At 40.3% G+C, this 17120-nt stretch overlaps 2 protein-coding genes across 3 annotated transcripts in view; both read right to left on the bottom strand.

Moving 5' to 3' along the window:
- LOC101128582 (3',5'-cyclic-AMP phosphodiesterase 4D-like) overlaps positions 1 to 17120 on the bottom strand; it is a 513332-nt gene that overhangs the window by 479729 nt on the left and 16483 nt on the right. The gene's annotated exons all lie outside the window — the stretch shown is intronic.
- Positions 5790 to 8679, bottom strand: LOC134757598 (protein SET-like). The gene has a single exon (XM_063700735.1). The coding sequence runs from the start codon at positions 7092 to 7094 to the stop codon at positions 6444 to 6446; it is 651 nt and encodes a 216-aa protein (XP_063556805.1). The 5' UTR covers positions 7095 to 8679; the 3' UTR covers positions 5790 to 6443.

Raw genomic sequence — 17120 nt, 5'->3', positions numbered from 1 at the left:
CAAGAAGGATCAACTTCTTTATTTTTTTTTAAATCACATTTTCCAATTGTAAGGTCCATAGCTCCTCCTTTTCTGCCTGTTGACAAGTGTACTTCTCCTGCTTTCTAACTTTAAGTACACTCCTCTCTGCAGTAACTTGTCTGAGCTTGTTTGTCATAGTTCTTACTGGCAATTTCTAAGCTATCTTTTCATGATCTTTTGAAGAAACAATGTATAAGTGCACCTGTGTTATTTTATGTTCATGCCTTCCCCTTGTTTTCTTTCCTTGGCACCATAGAAGCAGACATACATGTCTGTAACTTATGATGGCTTATTTATTATTTTTACCTGCATATATTCAGAAACTATTTTTAAGAAAAGGACTGGACTGATAAATCAGGGCTAGGAAGCCTGGTCATTGTGTGGGCTTGGACAAGTGATATAATTCACTAGACCCATATTTTCAGGTACAAAATGAGGAGGACCCTGCCAGAGAATCAATCATCAAAACTGTGACAACTCTCAAACTGTATGACTCTCTAGCTCTTTGACTTGGGACTTCACACTTAGATGTCATTTGTTACTGTAAAAGATGGTTGGTTCCATTGTGGAAGACAGTGTGGTGATTCCTCAAGGATCTAGAACCCGAAATACCATCTGACCTAGCAATACCATTACTGGGTATATACCCAAAGGATTATAAATCATTCTATTATAAAGATACATGCATGTGTATGTTTATTGCAGCACTATGCACAATAGCAAAGACATGGAATCAACCCAAATGCCGATCAATGATAGACTGAATAAAGAAAATGTGGTACATATGTACCATGGAATACTATGCAGCCATAAAAAGGAATGAGATAATGTCCTTTGCAGGGACATGGATGAAGCCAGAAGCCATCATCCTCAGCAAACTAACACAGGAACAGATAACCAAACACCACATGTTTTCACTCGTAAGTGGGAGCTAAACAATGAGAACACATGACACAGGGAAGGGAACAATACACACCAGGACATGTTGGGAGGCAGTGAGGGGAAGGAGAGCATCAGGATAAATAGCTAATGCATGTGGGGCTTAATACCTAGGTAATGGGTTGATAGGTGCACCAAACCACCATGGCACACATTTACCTATGTAACAAACCTGCACATTCTGCACATGTATCCCAGAACTTAAAGTAAAATAAAATTTAAAAATAAAGACTGTTGATCTTTCCCCTGGTAGATATAAACACAAAGACAAAGCGGCACATACATGAGCGGGGAGTGTAAACAAGAGAGAAGGGGTAGGGGAAGAAAGTGAGAGAGAAAGAAGGAAAAATGAGGCAAGAGAGACAAAAACCCAGAGACAAGGCAGGGAAAGGGTGGGGAACAGGGTGAGGAATTTAGAGAAAGAGGAGAGAATTTGGGAAAACAGAAGAGTGTATACAGTAAGAAAGCTAAAGAAGAGGTCTAATTAATAGTATACAACCAATTGTAGGGTATAAAATTTTAAAATTCTTGCATGCATTTTTTGCATGTCAACAAATACCTACAGGTGTTAGTTTCTCTCCAGAAAAGAAAAAGCAAAATACTTGGATATTGAAGTGCTAATTTTAAATGTCTGTAAAAATTTGTGAGGGAACAAAGTTATTTTCTATTATGAACTTACTAAACACTAGATGACATTTTAAGCCATCATATGTTATCAATAAAAATTAGCACAAGAGAAATTCCAGCACAGGGCACAGGATATAGTAGGCAATAATATACCTTAGAGAGAGAGAAGAAGGAAAATGAGAGACAGAGGAAGGCTCTATTTTAAAATGACATAAATCATCTTCCTGATCTTGAAGACTAATGGAGATAGGGAGAAAGGATAAAATAAGCCCATGTAAAATTGCCTAGACTCTGAACAAGCAACAAGTACAAACTACAGTAAAAAGTTAAATAACCATAACTCAATTAACTAGAATTCTCAATTTGCTGGAACACATCCACACACCTTTACAGTCCAGTATTCAAGGAGACAACTTTACAAAAAAATAAAAGATTTCAATGTTCATGAAATAATAATAGCAATTACCACCAACACCATTAGCAGCTCCCTAGGAATGTCTCTGGAGAACAGTCACATCTAGTACCTACAGCATTAGCGTCCAGAGAACAATAACCACTGTTGTTACACATGCAGACCAGGAGGCCATGCAAGGACCTCTGCGATCAAGCCTAGTTACTCAAAGTAGTGCCTGCACTTCGTAGTCAATGTGTTGACTGCTTTAAATGGTTTCCCACTGGAGAGTTTGAAATGTCAGCCCATGCCTAAAATTTTTGGAGCCAGCGGTCTCCAGCCAGTAGCCCACTCCCTTCTCTTCTCTTCCCCACCTTCAGTTCTTTTCTGCAGTGAGGGGCCTTGCACATACTCCCAAGGACACCTCAGCCCACACATCTAAGATTCATACACAGCCCCACACTCTTTGGTCCTAGGAGTGCTCAACACAAGTGGTACAGTTCACCTTTGGGAGATGAGACCTCAAGAGAGACCCACGTAGGCCCTGGAAGTCATCTTGGGATCACTTAGGTAGGAATTGTGGGGTACCAAGTGGTTTAGAAGAGGGAATGGGGTGCTTTGGATTGACAATATCCACATGGCTCTGCAGAATCGTCTCCCCATAAGGCATGGCACAGTGGAGGAAGACCAGTAGGGCCCTCTAAAGCAAGTGACACGAGGCAAGAGCCTCTTTCCCCAGGTTTAAGGGTACTACTGTTAATATGGCATTTCTGCCTTAACCTGGGTTAGCCAGGAAATCTAATTAGCCATATCTCATTCCATGCAGCCAGACTGAATGGTATTTGGTTGTGCTATACAGCGAAAATAAACAATCTGAGCTCTAAAATTACTGTAACTCAGGTGGTCAAATGATTTTGGTTTTAATACCCTGGAATCCCTGCCCAATTAGCACAAGGGGATGAATTTTCTTCAGCAATAAACCCCTAAATGCCTCATGCATACTGCTTAAGAATAAGCTAGCACAAAGAGAACCTTTACTCTCAGTGACCAAACAGAGAGTAAAGTTTTTGTCTCAACTTCTCCTTCCTTACTCTCAGTCTACAAAACATCATGCAAGGCTGACCCAAAGCCAGAAGCCAAATTTAATGGTGAGCCTCCTCTCCTGTTCTCTCTTCTTGTAATGCCTCATCCTGACATGCCCGAGTTATCCTCTGTAGGAACACAAGAATATCCACTTTCCCAAAACAGTGTCCTATACCTCTGTTCCCCACTCTCTACCACCTGATTTTTTTTTCTTGTCTTTTTGGGCTTTAATCTGGTCGCAGTCAACTAACTAAGAGAATAAACTACTTACCATATACTAGTGAGCTAGTGAGTGTTATCAGTCGAATAGGTCATCTACCCAACTTAATTAACATTGCAAAAATGAGGTCAGAGCAGTGGAGGCACACGAGCTCCTTGGAACACTTTGAATAAACTGTACAGCCTGCTCGACTGAGAGACCACCACATATAGACACAGTACAAGGAATATATAAAAGAGACAAGAGACTCGTCCTAATAGATTTGCAGTACAGCTGAGAGACAGAATCTATATAACATGGAAAGAGCTTTAATAATATTATAAAATAACACAAGGATACAAATCAGTGAGTAATAAGGCCTTTTTCCCTCCTGTTTTCTAATGTACTCCCAAAAGTCTCATCTGCCATAAGCTTTCCCTGAAATTTTGATTAAGAGATAGAAGGTTTGGCCTGAATAGTAAAAGAAACAGCTTGGAAGAATTTAGACACATTTCCTTCCTTCTCTGCTTCCTCATGTTTCCTGTCCTTAGAACTTAGGCCTTTTGAAGGATGTTTGGAAGTGTTCCCCGCATGTCCATGTGCTTCTGCTACCTCAGTCTTATTTTTATTACTATAATATATCAGGGCCCTCAAGAGTTATCTTTATTCTTCCTATGTAAGAGTGAATAGTAATTTCATTTCAGTTTTTCCAGCTGCTCCTTTATATTGTTCTGCCCTATGACTTCAAAAAGATAGGAAACACTTGAAGTCCTAGAATCCTAGACTCAGAGTCAGAAAGCACACATTCTTATTCTAGTTCTAGTGCTTAGTAGCTGTGAGGAAAGTATTTAACTCTTCTGAGTCTCAATGCCATCTGTAAGATGGGGGCCTGTTTCAGCAAATGCCAAATCAAATCCCTTTCTGCGAGAGCAAACAACATGGTGCTGCTTAATAGGCATGGTTGATGTGAGCACTTGTGGCAGATATTCTCTGCTTTGGAATTTCTCTGAACAAGAACCGATTGATTTGTTTATTCAGTTAACAAATATTTTCTTGAGCACCTAATATGTATCAGACTCTCCACTGAGCGCTTATTAGAACCACTGGAGCTATGAGCCATCCAGTTGCTACTGCACAGTTTCTATTTTCAAATTACCACTTTTCTAGTGTTCTCCCTTTTGGAGAATAGTTAAGAATATGTGTCATGGCCAGGCGCAGTGGCTTACACCTGTAATCCCAGCACTTTGGGAGGCCAAGGCAGGTGGATCACTTGAGGCCAGGATTTTGAGACCAGCCTGGCCAACACAGTGAAACCCCATCTCTACTAAAAGTACAAAAAAATTAGCTGGGCATGGTGTCACATGCTTGTAGTCCCAGCTACTCAGGAGGCTGAGGCAGGAGAATCACTTGAACCCAGGAGGCAGAGGTGGCAGTGAGCCGAGATGACACCACTGCACTCCAGCTTGGGCAACAGGGTGAGACTTCATTGCAAAAAAAAGAAAAGCAAAAGAAAGAATGTGTATCATGTTGCTTGCTTAAATTCTATTTGCAGCATTTTGGAATGACGCGTCTCCCTCTCCTGGCTTCATTATACATCAAAATTCCCAAAGTTAAAGTTTTTTCAAGACATAAGTCAGCATAGTCGCTAAGAAATTCTCCCTTGGGCTTGATAGAAGAGAATTAAAATATATCTGGACTTCATCAAGTCTGGTTTTTCAGTCTGTCATGGGAGGCTGGAGTCACTAGGGATAAATTAAATTATTAAGAATGAAAGTTTCCAATAGTGTAAGGAGAGACGTGGTAGTGAGCAGCACATCAAGATAATGAGTGAGCACACGCACCACACACCAGGACTCATGGATACTTATGCTGCAATCCATAAGTGCACCTCCTCAATATGCCACCTCTGAAAACCAAAAATGTAACAAGCAAATATCAGAATAGTCATTCCTGCTCAGTGGAGTCCCTAGCTACAGTCAAATAAAAGAAGACGAGCTTCTTTGAAGCTCGAAAACAAAGAGCACCTTTCCAGTGGACAACTAACTAAAGTGGTGTGATTTTGGTATAAGTTTGTGTGTGTGTGTGTGTGTGTGTGTGTGTGTGTGTGTGTGTGTGTGTGTTGTGTGTGTGTGTGTGTATGTGTACACATTTAGTTTTATTGTAACAAAGCAACTTGTACTTTTCACGTTTAAAACTGAGCATCATCTTTCCTTTACAGTGAAACAAAAAGAAAATTTAAAAATAAGCAGGAACAAAATTACAGTAGAGAAAGTCAATTCCAAATAAGATCCTACAGATTCTTCTGATTCTCCCATTGAGTGGCAGGGCTCAAGTCATCATTAGGAGATAATTTATTTTAAAAGTGTCATCTTAAACTGAAAGATGTCTGTCAAATATCACAATAAACATGCCAAAGGAGAAGCCATGTTGTCAAAATGCCCACTTAACCTACCCAAACATCTCAGATCCACCCTTTGCTGACCTTCTATATTCCCATTTTGTTTTTTAGTTTTTTTCTTTTTTTAAACAAGAGAAAATAGACAGATACATGTTGGTAAATGCTAACTGTCCATATTCACATAGAGACACCATGTACTCTCTAAGCCCAAGATACAGAGAAAGGAGGGAAAAAGCTAGAATGCTATGCACTACTACACAGGGGCCTAGCACCCTCCAGCTTCCAGCAGAACGAGGAGCAGGTTTTTCTTTTTTCCCACAGAGCTCGGTGGTGTTGATTCCATACAGTTTTTGTTCAGACAGAAAGGGATAAAAATGAATTTCAAACAGAAAGGCGTAGAGACACTTTTCCCATTGTATTGTGCAATAAGTTGAGAACCATGGTGTAGAGCAAAGAGACCTCAACAACAGGGCAACAGAGCACAAGAGGAAAAAGAGAAGACTGGAACTTGCTCCCAGGGACTGGAGAAAAATTTTAAAACAGGAAAGTTGGAACCTGTCAGTGTTCTAGTAATCTTTTCCTTCATCCTTCTCTCCTTCCTCCCCTTCATCATCATCTTCATCTTCTTCACCTTCATCTTCATTGTCTTCTTCATTAGTATCTTTTTATCCTTCCTCCTCTTCATCATCATCATCATCTTCTTCTCATTCTCCTTCTTCATCATCCATATCGGGAACGAAGTAGTACTGTAATGAGTCTGACCAAATATCATCTTTGGTGACCTCTCATAACTCCTCAGCACCTGCATCAGAATGGTCAGTAAACCAGGTAAAGAAGCTCTCTGGTTCCTCATGCTGCCTCTTCCTGCTGGCTTTATTCTGCATTTGACTTGAACATTTCATCAAATCCTTTCCAGATTTCCATTTCATTTCAGTGGACTTTGAAGATGGATCACCACTCTCATTCAGATGAAATTCTTTGGAGAGAAGTTTATTTTCAAAGTAAAGATTTTCATCAAAATAAAAATCTATTCTGTAACCTGATTTAATATCTTCAAATTCTGTCATTTCAACTCTGCTCAAATAACGCAGTGCCTCTTCATCCTCCTCCAGCAGGGCAGACACTTGTGGATGCTTGACAAATGTTGTTACCCCAAAATTTGGGATTTTGGCGATCAATTCTGACATCTTCTGAAAAAATGGTTGGCAGAGTTTGTCATATTTCTGTTCTACTTTCAAAATCTCCTCACTGGCTTCTTCATGAAGTCTGTCTATTTCATTTTGTACTTCATCAATGCATTCAATTGCTTCTTGCTGTTCTTTTTCTCCCTTCTTCAGCAAGCCTGCAGAGGCCAATGTCTCCTCCAGTCCCAGAGCAGGAGGCATTCTTGGTTTCTTCTTTTGAGGCGGGAGTGGAGACTGGCATTTGGGGGCCATGCTGCTAGGGAAGTCCAAGAACCAGACCACAAGTCTCCTTGCTCATCCGGAAGCAGGCAGAACACTCTGGCATAAGATTTATTGGTTAAAAGTGAGCAATAACACATGGGTATTTGAAGGATCCCTTTACACTATTAATTCCATTCTTAATTAATAGCATAAATGTCCATTCTTAATTTTATAAATGCAGAACCATTTATAAAAATGGAAAAGCCATAGCTGTTTGGACCCCCCAAGGAAGCTAATCAACCCACCAAGATAGAACAGGAGTTTGTAAACATACCTTTGGCGTAATTGTTTGATAATGTATTATATAATAGTTAGTTCTTTAACAAATGGCTTTTATTTTCCCTGATCTAAATTAATATTAGAAGGAGAATGAGTGCTCTCAAAAAATGGGAGAAAATGCAGAAAATAACATTATTTTCCCTTCAAACATCCATCTTCTCCATATGCTTATGATGGGTGACAGAAAGAGGAGGAAAATCAGGCCTCCCAGGGAATACACAGTTAGGGGGAATCCCTGCCCCAGACATGCATAGGCAGGGCTACCATTTTGCCCAATCCCACTTATACTCTTGGTGAAATTTACCTCCAGGACTATGCGGTGCACAATCTGCCTGCTGTGCACAGGGACTCTATCTACAGGCACCCAATAATCCATGAAGAGGAAAGTGCACCTAGCCCAGGGAAATAATATTGTGTTGCCCTGCGGGCTAGTTCAATCCAAAGGGAGTCAAGGAAAAGAAAGAGAAAGTGTTCACTGACTTCAATAATTATTCAAGATTCAGAAGTATCTGGGAATTATAAAATATTTGATTCTGTAATCACATCAGAGGAAAGCCTTTCCATTTGACTGATTCTCCAACAAACCAAACCACAGACGGAATGGCTGAGCAAACAGTTTTCCTACCTTCATGCTCACACACGGTGGAACATACCAGCAAACAAAAAAACATTCACCAGATTTCAATTGATGAAACACACTGGGAAGAGGTGCCTTCCCTTTGGTTGACTTTAAAAACATTAACTGATACAGTTTAAGTTTTTGTTTCAACCTACAAAATAGAGTTGTTACCTTAAATATATGACATTTAAAGACAAGGGATTTCTATCAGACCAGATGAAGAATACGCTGGACCTCAGTCTGGTGACCAAGCATTATTCACATGAGAAACGTTCTTAACCCAAACACTTCAGAATGGCATAGGAAGCTTGCTTTACTGAGATGCTCAAGGATGTGTTAGAAGCAGGATCTCTGAAAAGCAGGAGTGAAAAGCACAGGACCACTCTAGGGCCAGGTATCCCTAATCAGGGGGCTGATGCTTCAGAATGCCCTCTCCTGCCCTTCTCCAGCCATGCCTCTCCATGGAACCAGCAGTCTGCAGGGCTGTGATACACACCCATCTGCAGGGACAACTTCCCTTCTAGACTCTTCCCCAAGTACTCATGACCCTTGAATTTCCTGCCCCAAGTGGTCCGAAACCAGCTTCCAGGGCCTGGGTGTGTCTTCACCCTCCCAAAGCAGATCAACTCACAAGTGTGCACATCCCTAGGCCTGAGGGGTGTTCATGGGCAGCTAGTGGATGTAGGTGTGAATAAAGTTGAATGAGCAGGCTGGCTCATCCACACACATTCTAACAAGGATCCTCCAGTTGCACAGTGGAGCCAGGGCAAGAAGAGAAGGAATAGGTTGTGGAATAGGGGGGTCTTGTCCTGGGCCCTCAAATGTTAGGGGTGAGCCTGGAATGGGATAAATCATATAATGAAATGAGTACTATTCAGTGATCCAAAGAAAAATCTCCTCTCTCTGTTTCCTATCCTCACGGTGACCACATAAACGGAGTATCTCAACCAGGACACTGGGGAGCATGAAAGGTATCTTAACTCGATGGGAAACCAGCTCAACAGGTGAGGCCAGGACTGTCTTGCAAACTAGGATATAAAGTCATCCCAGCTACACCGAACTGTAGAATAGTGTCTTCCCTTATGATGATCATTCACTACCACTGAGCCCAGAGTTCCATAAATCATTGCCATCCATTGGCATCCAGCATTTTCCCCCTTATTGGGTTCTTTTCCTCATTAGAGAGTGTTTGTGTTTGGCGTACCAAGAAGTAAATAAAACCTCATTTTCATCATATACAACAGACTTTGGGCATATAATAGAAAGCATCATATGTGGTTCCATCTTCTGTAGTTTTCCTACAAAGTTTGCTCAATCTTTTAAGTTTGTAGGTTGACATTCCAAATAAAAGGAGTAGAAAATAAGAAGGAAACCCGTGAAACCAGAGAACCATCAGAAACCCCTGCAAACTCACCAAAGAAATTTGGATCTAGGGATTCCTGCAGGAGGTAGAAAATCAAAGATAAATAGTATATGGAATTTTAAAAGAAAACATTGTGGATGGCCTTTTCTGGAGCCCAGCCTGCACTGAGCCTATGCATACAGGATTTAATCAGGACTAGTCAGTGCAATCCAGACGTGCACACCCTAGATGAGGGAGTTTCTAGGAAAGTCTATGGCCACATCCTTGGCGACTAGTTAATGTGTCTCCCGTGCTGCTTCTTGGCAAATTCCAGTAGCCTGATCTTATCTAATAGCTCTTGCACAATACACACAGACACACACACACACACACACGCAATTTCTACAGTGCTTCCAGCCAGTGCTACTGTTCACCATTATTTACGCTAGCAGCTCTTAAACATGACCACACATCACAATTATCCTGGGAGCTTCTCTAACATACAGATTCCCAAGCAGTTCCCCACAGAGACTGAATCAGGAGGTCTTGGGTGAGGCTGGGACCTTTCTACCCTTAGTAAACAAACAATCCAGATGACTATAAAAGCAAAACATTCTAACCCCTGGAGAAGCTATGCTAGAGCAGTACAGGCTGAATTCCATCTGATCAGCATGCAGTCATGCCCTCATGCTGTTTTTCTTGGTCTATTCCTACTTTGGGGTCTTCCCAGAAAGAGGTGAAGATGTGCTGCCCAACACCATGGAGACAAGGCCCCACAACAAACAGCTGTTCTTTCCTGCCACGGCCAAACTCCAACCAACTGCCAATTCAAACACGTCCTGAAATGGCTCTCTATTCATTGACTTTCATGAGAAACTACTTGAGCTTTATTAAGAAATAAAATACACACATGCAACAAGTTATGAAAATTTTAGAATGGTTCCTCTTTTTTATGGACAGTCTTTAGTCTCTAATCCAACAATAAAATGATTCCTTCAAATGAAATTTTAACCCATTTCTTTCTTTCTTTCTCTCTCTCCTCTTCCCCATCCCACACACACTCATACAATGATCTGTGGGCGTTTTGTTAAATTAGTGATTCTCAATGAATAGAGGCCCAACCCTTCCAGAAGAACAAATCAATGTCTCCAGGAAGCCATGTAATTTTTCTCTTTGTGAAAATGAACCAAATGTTTTCAAAGGGAAAGAAACACTGCCAGCCTCATCTTTGATTCATCCAGAATATGGATGGGAGAAAGTTATATCAATCAATCAACTTGAATTTCATGTTTTACAAATGGTATAGTGTGATCAGAAATAAGCCAAAATTTATAAGTAATTGGCATAGAAGAATTAATAAAATAAGTAAAATTAGAGAAATGCTATCAGGTAAAAATCCCTCCTTAACAGTAGAGAAGCAGATTATGAGAATCCAGTCATCACTCTGGATATTATCATCACAGGCAAAAATTAGCTAAGTCAGCTGTTGACAGAGCAGAGGAAGTTAAAAAAACTCTACTCCTCTGGCACTGTTTTGAAGTTCAGTGATACTCAGCTTGGTAAGGCATTCAGTGCACTGATTGCTGCTTCCCCTGGAAGCAGTCAGTGCCTGTCTCCTGTGTTATTCCCACAGATCTCAGGGATGGGGCCATTACAAGACAGCCCCTCTGATCTTGGCTGCCAAAAACTCAACATAGCGTGATAGTGGTGCCTCCTTGCCAAGGGAGAAAATCAGTGCTAAACATGGTACCAAAATTTCCACTCATCATACTGTGGTGGCATTAGAGGATATGGAGCTATAAAAGCTAAAAAACAAAAAAGCAAGGCCAGGCCAGGCATGGCAGCTCACACCTGTAATCCCAGTATTTTCGGAGGTCAAGGTGGGAGGATGGTGGGAAGCCAGGATTTCAATACCAGCCTAGATAATAAAGTGAGATCCCATCTCTATAAACTTTTTTTTGTTTTTTGATTAGCTAGGCATGGTGGTACATGCCTGTAGTCCCAGCTATTTGGGAGGCTGAGGCGGGAGGATTGCTTGAACTCAGGAGTTCAAGGTTGCAGTGAGTTATAATCGCACCACTGCACTCCAGCCTAAGTGACAGCACAACTTCATCTTTAAAAAAATAAATAAATAAAAATAAATAAATAATTAAATAAAAATTTAATTTATTAAATGCACCCGCTTGCTTCCTGAAATATGCCAAGCTGAAGAAATATCTCTTCAATATATTAGTCCTTGGCATTATTTCACTAAACTATTTCATTAAACTAACACCTCATTCCTCTTGCTTTATTGTTCTTTTCACTATGCTTTAGATCATTTTCCTAAGTTAGTTTAAAAGTGAGACTAAATGCTCACCCTCCATAAGTCAAAACTTCCTTAAAACATAAGACAAAACATACATATTATTCCACTTGTATAAGCATAAATTTGACATGAAATAGCTTGAAACAAAGTTTGGAAGGATGTGCATGGTGACATTTCCACTGGTTCGTTTAAGATGGTCCAAGATTTCTGTTCCTGTTACTTACCTCTTTTCTACTAGAAACATTAATTATTTATTATTTGTATGCTCGTCAAGCTTTTTAAAAAAGGGTGGGAAATAATGAAGTTACTTACCAATGGAAGCTATCAATATCTGATATTATAATTACAGATGCTCCTCAACTTACAATGGGATTATGTCCTAATAAACCCATTGTAAGTTGAAATATCATTAATTCAAAAATGCATTTAATATACCTATCCTACCAAGAATCATAGCTTAGCCTAGCCTACCTAAACATGCTCCAAACTCACATTAGCCTACAGCTGGGCAAAATCATCTAACACAAAACCTACTTTATAATAAAGTATTGAATATCTCTTGTAATTTTAAATGCTGCAGTGAAAGTGAAAAAAAAAAAAAAAAGAAAAGGAAGAGCAAAATCAACTGCACCGAACAATGAAGGGACAGAGTAATTCAACAGGAAGGGAACAGTTTCTACTGAATGCATGTAATTTCACACCATCATAAAAATAGTTGAAAAATTCTAAGTCGAACCATCATGAGTTGGGGACTGACTGTATTTTGAAACTCTAGGAACAAATGGCTAACATTAGACTTCTGACTATATCATTTCTTTTGCTATTGTTATCCATTGTTTGGGTGATCTGCCATTGCCAAAATGCATCTACTAGGTTGAATGGAAGTATTTGTCCACAATCTTATTTTAAAACATAGGAACGAGATGGTCATAAATGAGAGGTTACTTACCTTCCTGAAACAGCCACTAATTCCACAAATTGGCTGCTTGTTGTTCAAGACAGAGACCCTCATGGATAAAGTAAATAAGGATTTATCATATCAATGAATTGAAAGATGTATTCATTTAAAAATTACTTTATATCACAATTGGCATTTCAATTTTATAGTTCTTCTTGCTCTCACTTTTCATAGAGATTGTACAACAGGAGGCAGATACCAAATATGCTCCCTAAGAAAATTTAGAATGGCTCTATTAATCTCTCTCTGACTTCAAGACAATGTTTAAAAATAAATGTCTGGTTTAACATTTTACAAATGCATCTTTTTAAACATTAATATTTTTTCTGTGCACCATGAGAGAGAAGTTTTGTATTGAATCTAAGTCAGGAGCAATTCAATGAGATTGAAATCACCCAAGACAGCCTGCATCTCTTTATCTCCATCACTTGGAAGATTTCTTGATTACACTTTGGAGCCCATTATCAACTAGGATTGTCTCATTTTCAAGATCTGCCAGTCTCAAATTTTTCAACATTTCCTACTCTTTCCCTCCTGTTGAATTTATCCTGCCCCTTCATTGTTCTCAGTAGTTGATTTTGCCCTTACTTTTCTTTGTTCTTCCAGTCTTCTTAAACTGGGATACAAATTCCCAGCCCACCCCCACCCAGTATAGGCCCTTGTCATGGAAAAATATGGCATATATATTTTAGGTGTCTATTTACTGAGAAATCAATCACCTACTACCATCTACTAATTTATTTTAACAGATCCGCACTGGAATTTTAAATATTTTATTTTATTTTATTTTTGAGATGGATTTTTGCTTTGTTGCCCAGGCTGGAGTGCAGTGGCGCGATCTCTGCTCACTGCAACCTCCCCCTCCTGGGTTCAAGCGATTCTCCTGCCTCAGCCTCCCGAGTAGTTGTGATTACAGGCACACACCACCACACCCAGCTAATTTTTGTATTCTTAGTAGAGACGGGGTTTCACCATGTTCACCAGGCTGGTCTTGAGCTCTTTACCTTGTGATCTGCCTGCCTTAGCCTCCCAAAGTGCTGGGATTACAGGCATGAGCCACCAGGCCCAGCCCTGGAATTTTAAATATTTTAAAGTTAAAACTTAAGACTTCAGAATTTTCCAACTTCTAAGAGGCTACTTGGAGCCCCAGAAATGTGCTTTCCTTCTTCTCTGTCATTATGGATATTTCACAGGAAAAGTTTGGAGCATTAACCTAGCTTGTTCAGCCTCCTCTTGCCTTCACAGCCTATGGTCAACCATCTCCAACTGAATTCTCTCTGAACTCTGAGATTTCCTAGTATTCTTAACCTTTCACTAAGTCATACTTACACTGGCCCAATCCATTTCTTCTGCCTTAATTCTGGGGTGTCACATTTTCTCTATTAGTCCGTTTTCACACTGCTATAAAGAACTACCTGAGACTGGGTAATTTATGAAGAAAAGAGGTCCGATTAACTCACAGCTCCCCAGGCTTAACAGGAAGCATGACTTGGGGGTCTCAGGAAACTTATGATTGTGATGAAAGGTGAAGGGGAAGCAAGCACGTCTTGGCATGGCAGAGCAGGAGAGAGAGAAAGGGGATGTGCCACACATTTTTAAATACTCAGATCTCGTGAGAACTCACTCATTATCACAAGAACAACAAGGGGGAAATCCACCCCCAAGATCCAATCACCTCCCACCAGGCTCCTCCTCTGACACATAGGGATTACAATTTGATGTGAGATTTGGGTGGGAACCCAGAGCCAAACCATATCAGTCACTAAGGAAAGTCCTATGATAATACCTTGTAGAACCAAGCCACTCAACCAGTCCAAATGCTGGTCCTCCCTCACTGGACAGTCCCCTTTTTCATCTCTAATACACATCCTAACTTTCTTTCTTTTTTTGTTTTTTTTTTTTTTGTTTTTTTTTGTTTGTTTGTTTTTTTTGAGACAAGGTCCTGCTCTGTCATCCAGGCTGGAGTGCAGTGGTATGATTTCTGCTTACTGCAGCCTCTGCCTCCTGGGCTCAAGAAATTCTCCCACCTCAGCCTCCTGAGTACCTGGAACCACAGGTGAGTGCCACCACACCTGGCTAATTTTTATATTTTTAATAAAGATGGGATTTTACCATGTTGCCCAGGATGGTCTTGAACTCCTGAGTTCAAACAACCCACCTGCCTCAGTATCCCAAAATGCAGGGATTACAGGCATGAGCCACCATGCCCAGTCTACATCCTAACTTTTCAAGTCCTTTCAGATTCTCAAATATACTTCTAACTTTCTCAACAAACAGCTTCATTGCCCACTCAACAAAAATTGAGGCAATTCTAAGTGAAGTATTTCAATTTTTCCTTCCTTCATATGAAATGTCATAGGTCATCACACACAGTCTCTTTCTTGCCTTCAGTTTTTTTTAAGAGTCAGGGTTACTTTTTAAGTAGCTAGAAGTATAAACATGTGCCACCATGTCTGGCTAACTTTTTTTCCTTTTTGCAAAGATAGGGATCTTACTATGTTGCCCAGGCTGATCTTGAACTCCTGGACTCAAGCAATCCTCCTACTTCAGCCTCCAAAATTGCTGGGACTACAGGCATGAGCCACCCACTGTGCCCAGCCTTCCCTCCAATCTTGAAGCAGTGTCTCTATTTCTTCCTGAGACCAATCCCTCCAGCCATGCTCCTGATTCTATCCCTGCCAGCTCTCTCCATCCTCCCCACCATTTCCTGCAACTGCAAGCCTTTGCCTTTACCTCCTGGATGACCAAGACAATTGCCTCTTTGGAGAGAGACCATTTCTTTACCCTGTTTCTTTCAAAGTTTTCCTTCCTTTTATTGCCAATCTGCTTAAGAGAATAGCACACATTTATAAAATCCATGTCTTTCTTCCCATTCTTCCTGAGCCCCATAAATAAGCATCTGTCCTCACCAAGCCAATGAACGATTCTCACTATGGTCACTAAGAAACCCACTCATCACTATCGCAGGTCTCTGCTCTGAATTTGTCTGCCTCGTTTGCGTAAAGAATGGCCAAGTTCTTCTTAAGCCCTTACTTTTCTTCCTTTCCTTCACTCCACCCCCTCCTGTTCTGTCTCCTGCCTCTCTGACTGCTCCTACCCAGTCTCAGTCACCAGCTCCCCTTCATCTTCATACCCCATAGGCAACATTCTCCAACACTCAGCTTTTTCTTCTATAGCTTCTCTCTTAGTGACTGCATACATCACATGTCTTCAATGATCATCTCCATGTAGAGGGCTTTCAACTCCAGAGTCTCCAGCTCTTATCTGTTTTATTGCACTTTGCTTTATCGCACTTTGCGGATACTGTGTTTTTTTACACATCACAGGTTTGTGGCAACCCTGGTTGAGCAAGTCTATCAGCACCATTTTTCCAACAGTGTGTGCTCATTTCATGTCTCTGTCACATTTTGGTAATTCTTATAATATTTTAAAATTTTTCATTGTTATTGTATTTGTTAGGGTGATATGTGATCAGTGATCTCGGATGCTACTGTTGTAATTGTTTTGGCATGCCACAAACCATGCCCATATAGGACGGCGAACTTAATCAATGAATAATGTGCATTCTGTAACTGCTTCACTGACTGGCTTTTCCCATAAATCTCTCCTCTCCTCAGGTCTCCTTCTCCCTGAGACACAACAATATTAAAGTTAGGCCAATTAATAACCCTACAATTTCCTTGAAGTGTTCAAGTGAATTAAACAGTTGCGTATCTCACTTTAAATCAAAAGCTCGGAATGAATAAGCTTAGTGAGGAGGGCAGGTTAAAAGCCAAGAAAAGCCAAAAGCTCCTGTGCAAGTTAGCCAAGGTGTGAATGTAAGAGAAAAGTTCTGAAAGAAATTAAAAGTGCTACTCCAGTGAATACATGAATGATAAGAAAGCAAAACAGCCTTATTGCTGATATAGGGAAAGTTTGGGCGGTCTGAATAGAAGATCAAACCAGTGACAACATTTCCTTAAGCCACAGCTTAATCCAGAGCAAGGCCCTAACTCTTCAATTCTACAAAGGCTGAGAGAGGTAAGGAAGATGTAGAAGAAAAGTTTGAAGCTAACAGAGATTGGTTCATGAAGTTTAATAAAATAAACTGTTTCCATAACAGAAAAGTACAAGGTGAAGCAGCAAATGCTGAGGAAGAAGCTGCAGCAGGTGAACTGGATAATCTAGCTAAGATAACAAATGAAGGTAGCTACACTGAACAACAGATTTTCAATGAAGGTAGCTACACTAAACAACAGATCTTCAATCTAGACAAAACAGTCTTATACTGGAAGATGCCACCTAGGACTTGCATTGCTAAAGAGAAGTCAATTCCTAGTTTCAAAGCCTCAAAAGACAGGCTAACTCTCTTGTTAAGGACCAATACAGGTGGTAGCTTTAAATTGAAGCCAATTCTCATTTATAATTCCAAAAATCCTTAAGCCCTTAAGAATTACGCTATATCAACTCTGCCTGTGCTCCATAAATAGAGCCACAAGGACTAGATGACAGCACATCTGTTTAATTATGGT

This window comes from Gorilla gorilla, chromosome 19 (genome assembly GCF_029281585.2).
Source record: "Gorilla gorilla gorilla isolate KB3781 chromosome 19, NHGRI_mGorGor1-v2.1_pri, whole genome shotgun sequence".
Lineage (NCBI taxonomy): Eukaryota > Metazoa > Chordata > Mammalia > Primates > Hominidae > Gorilla > Gorilla gorilla.
The sequence above is the reverse complement of the archived record's forward strand: the minus strand, read 5'-3'. Positions and strand labels throughout refer to the sequence as shown.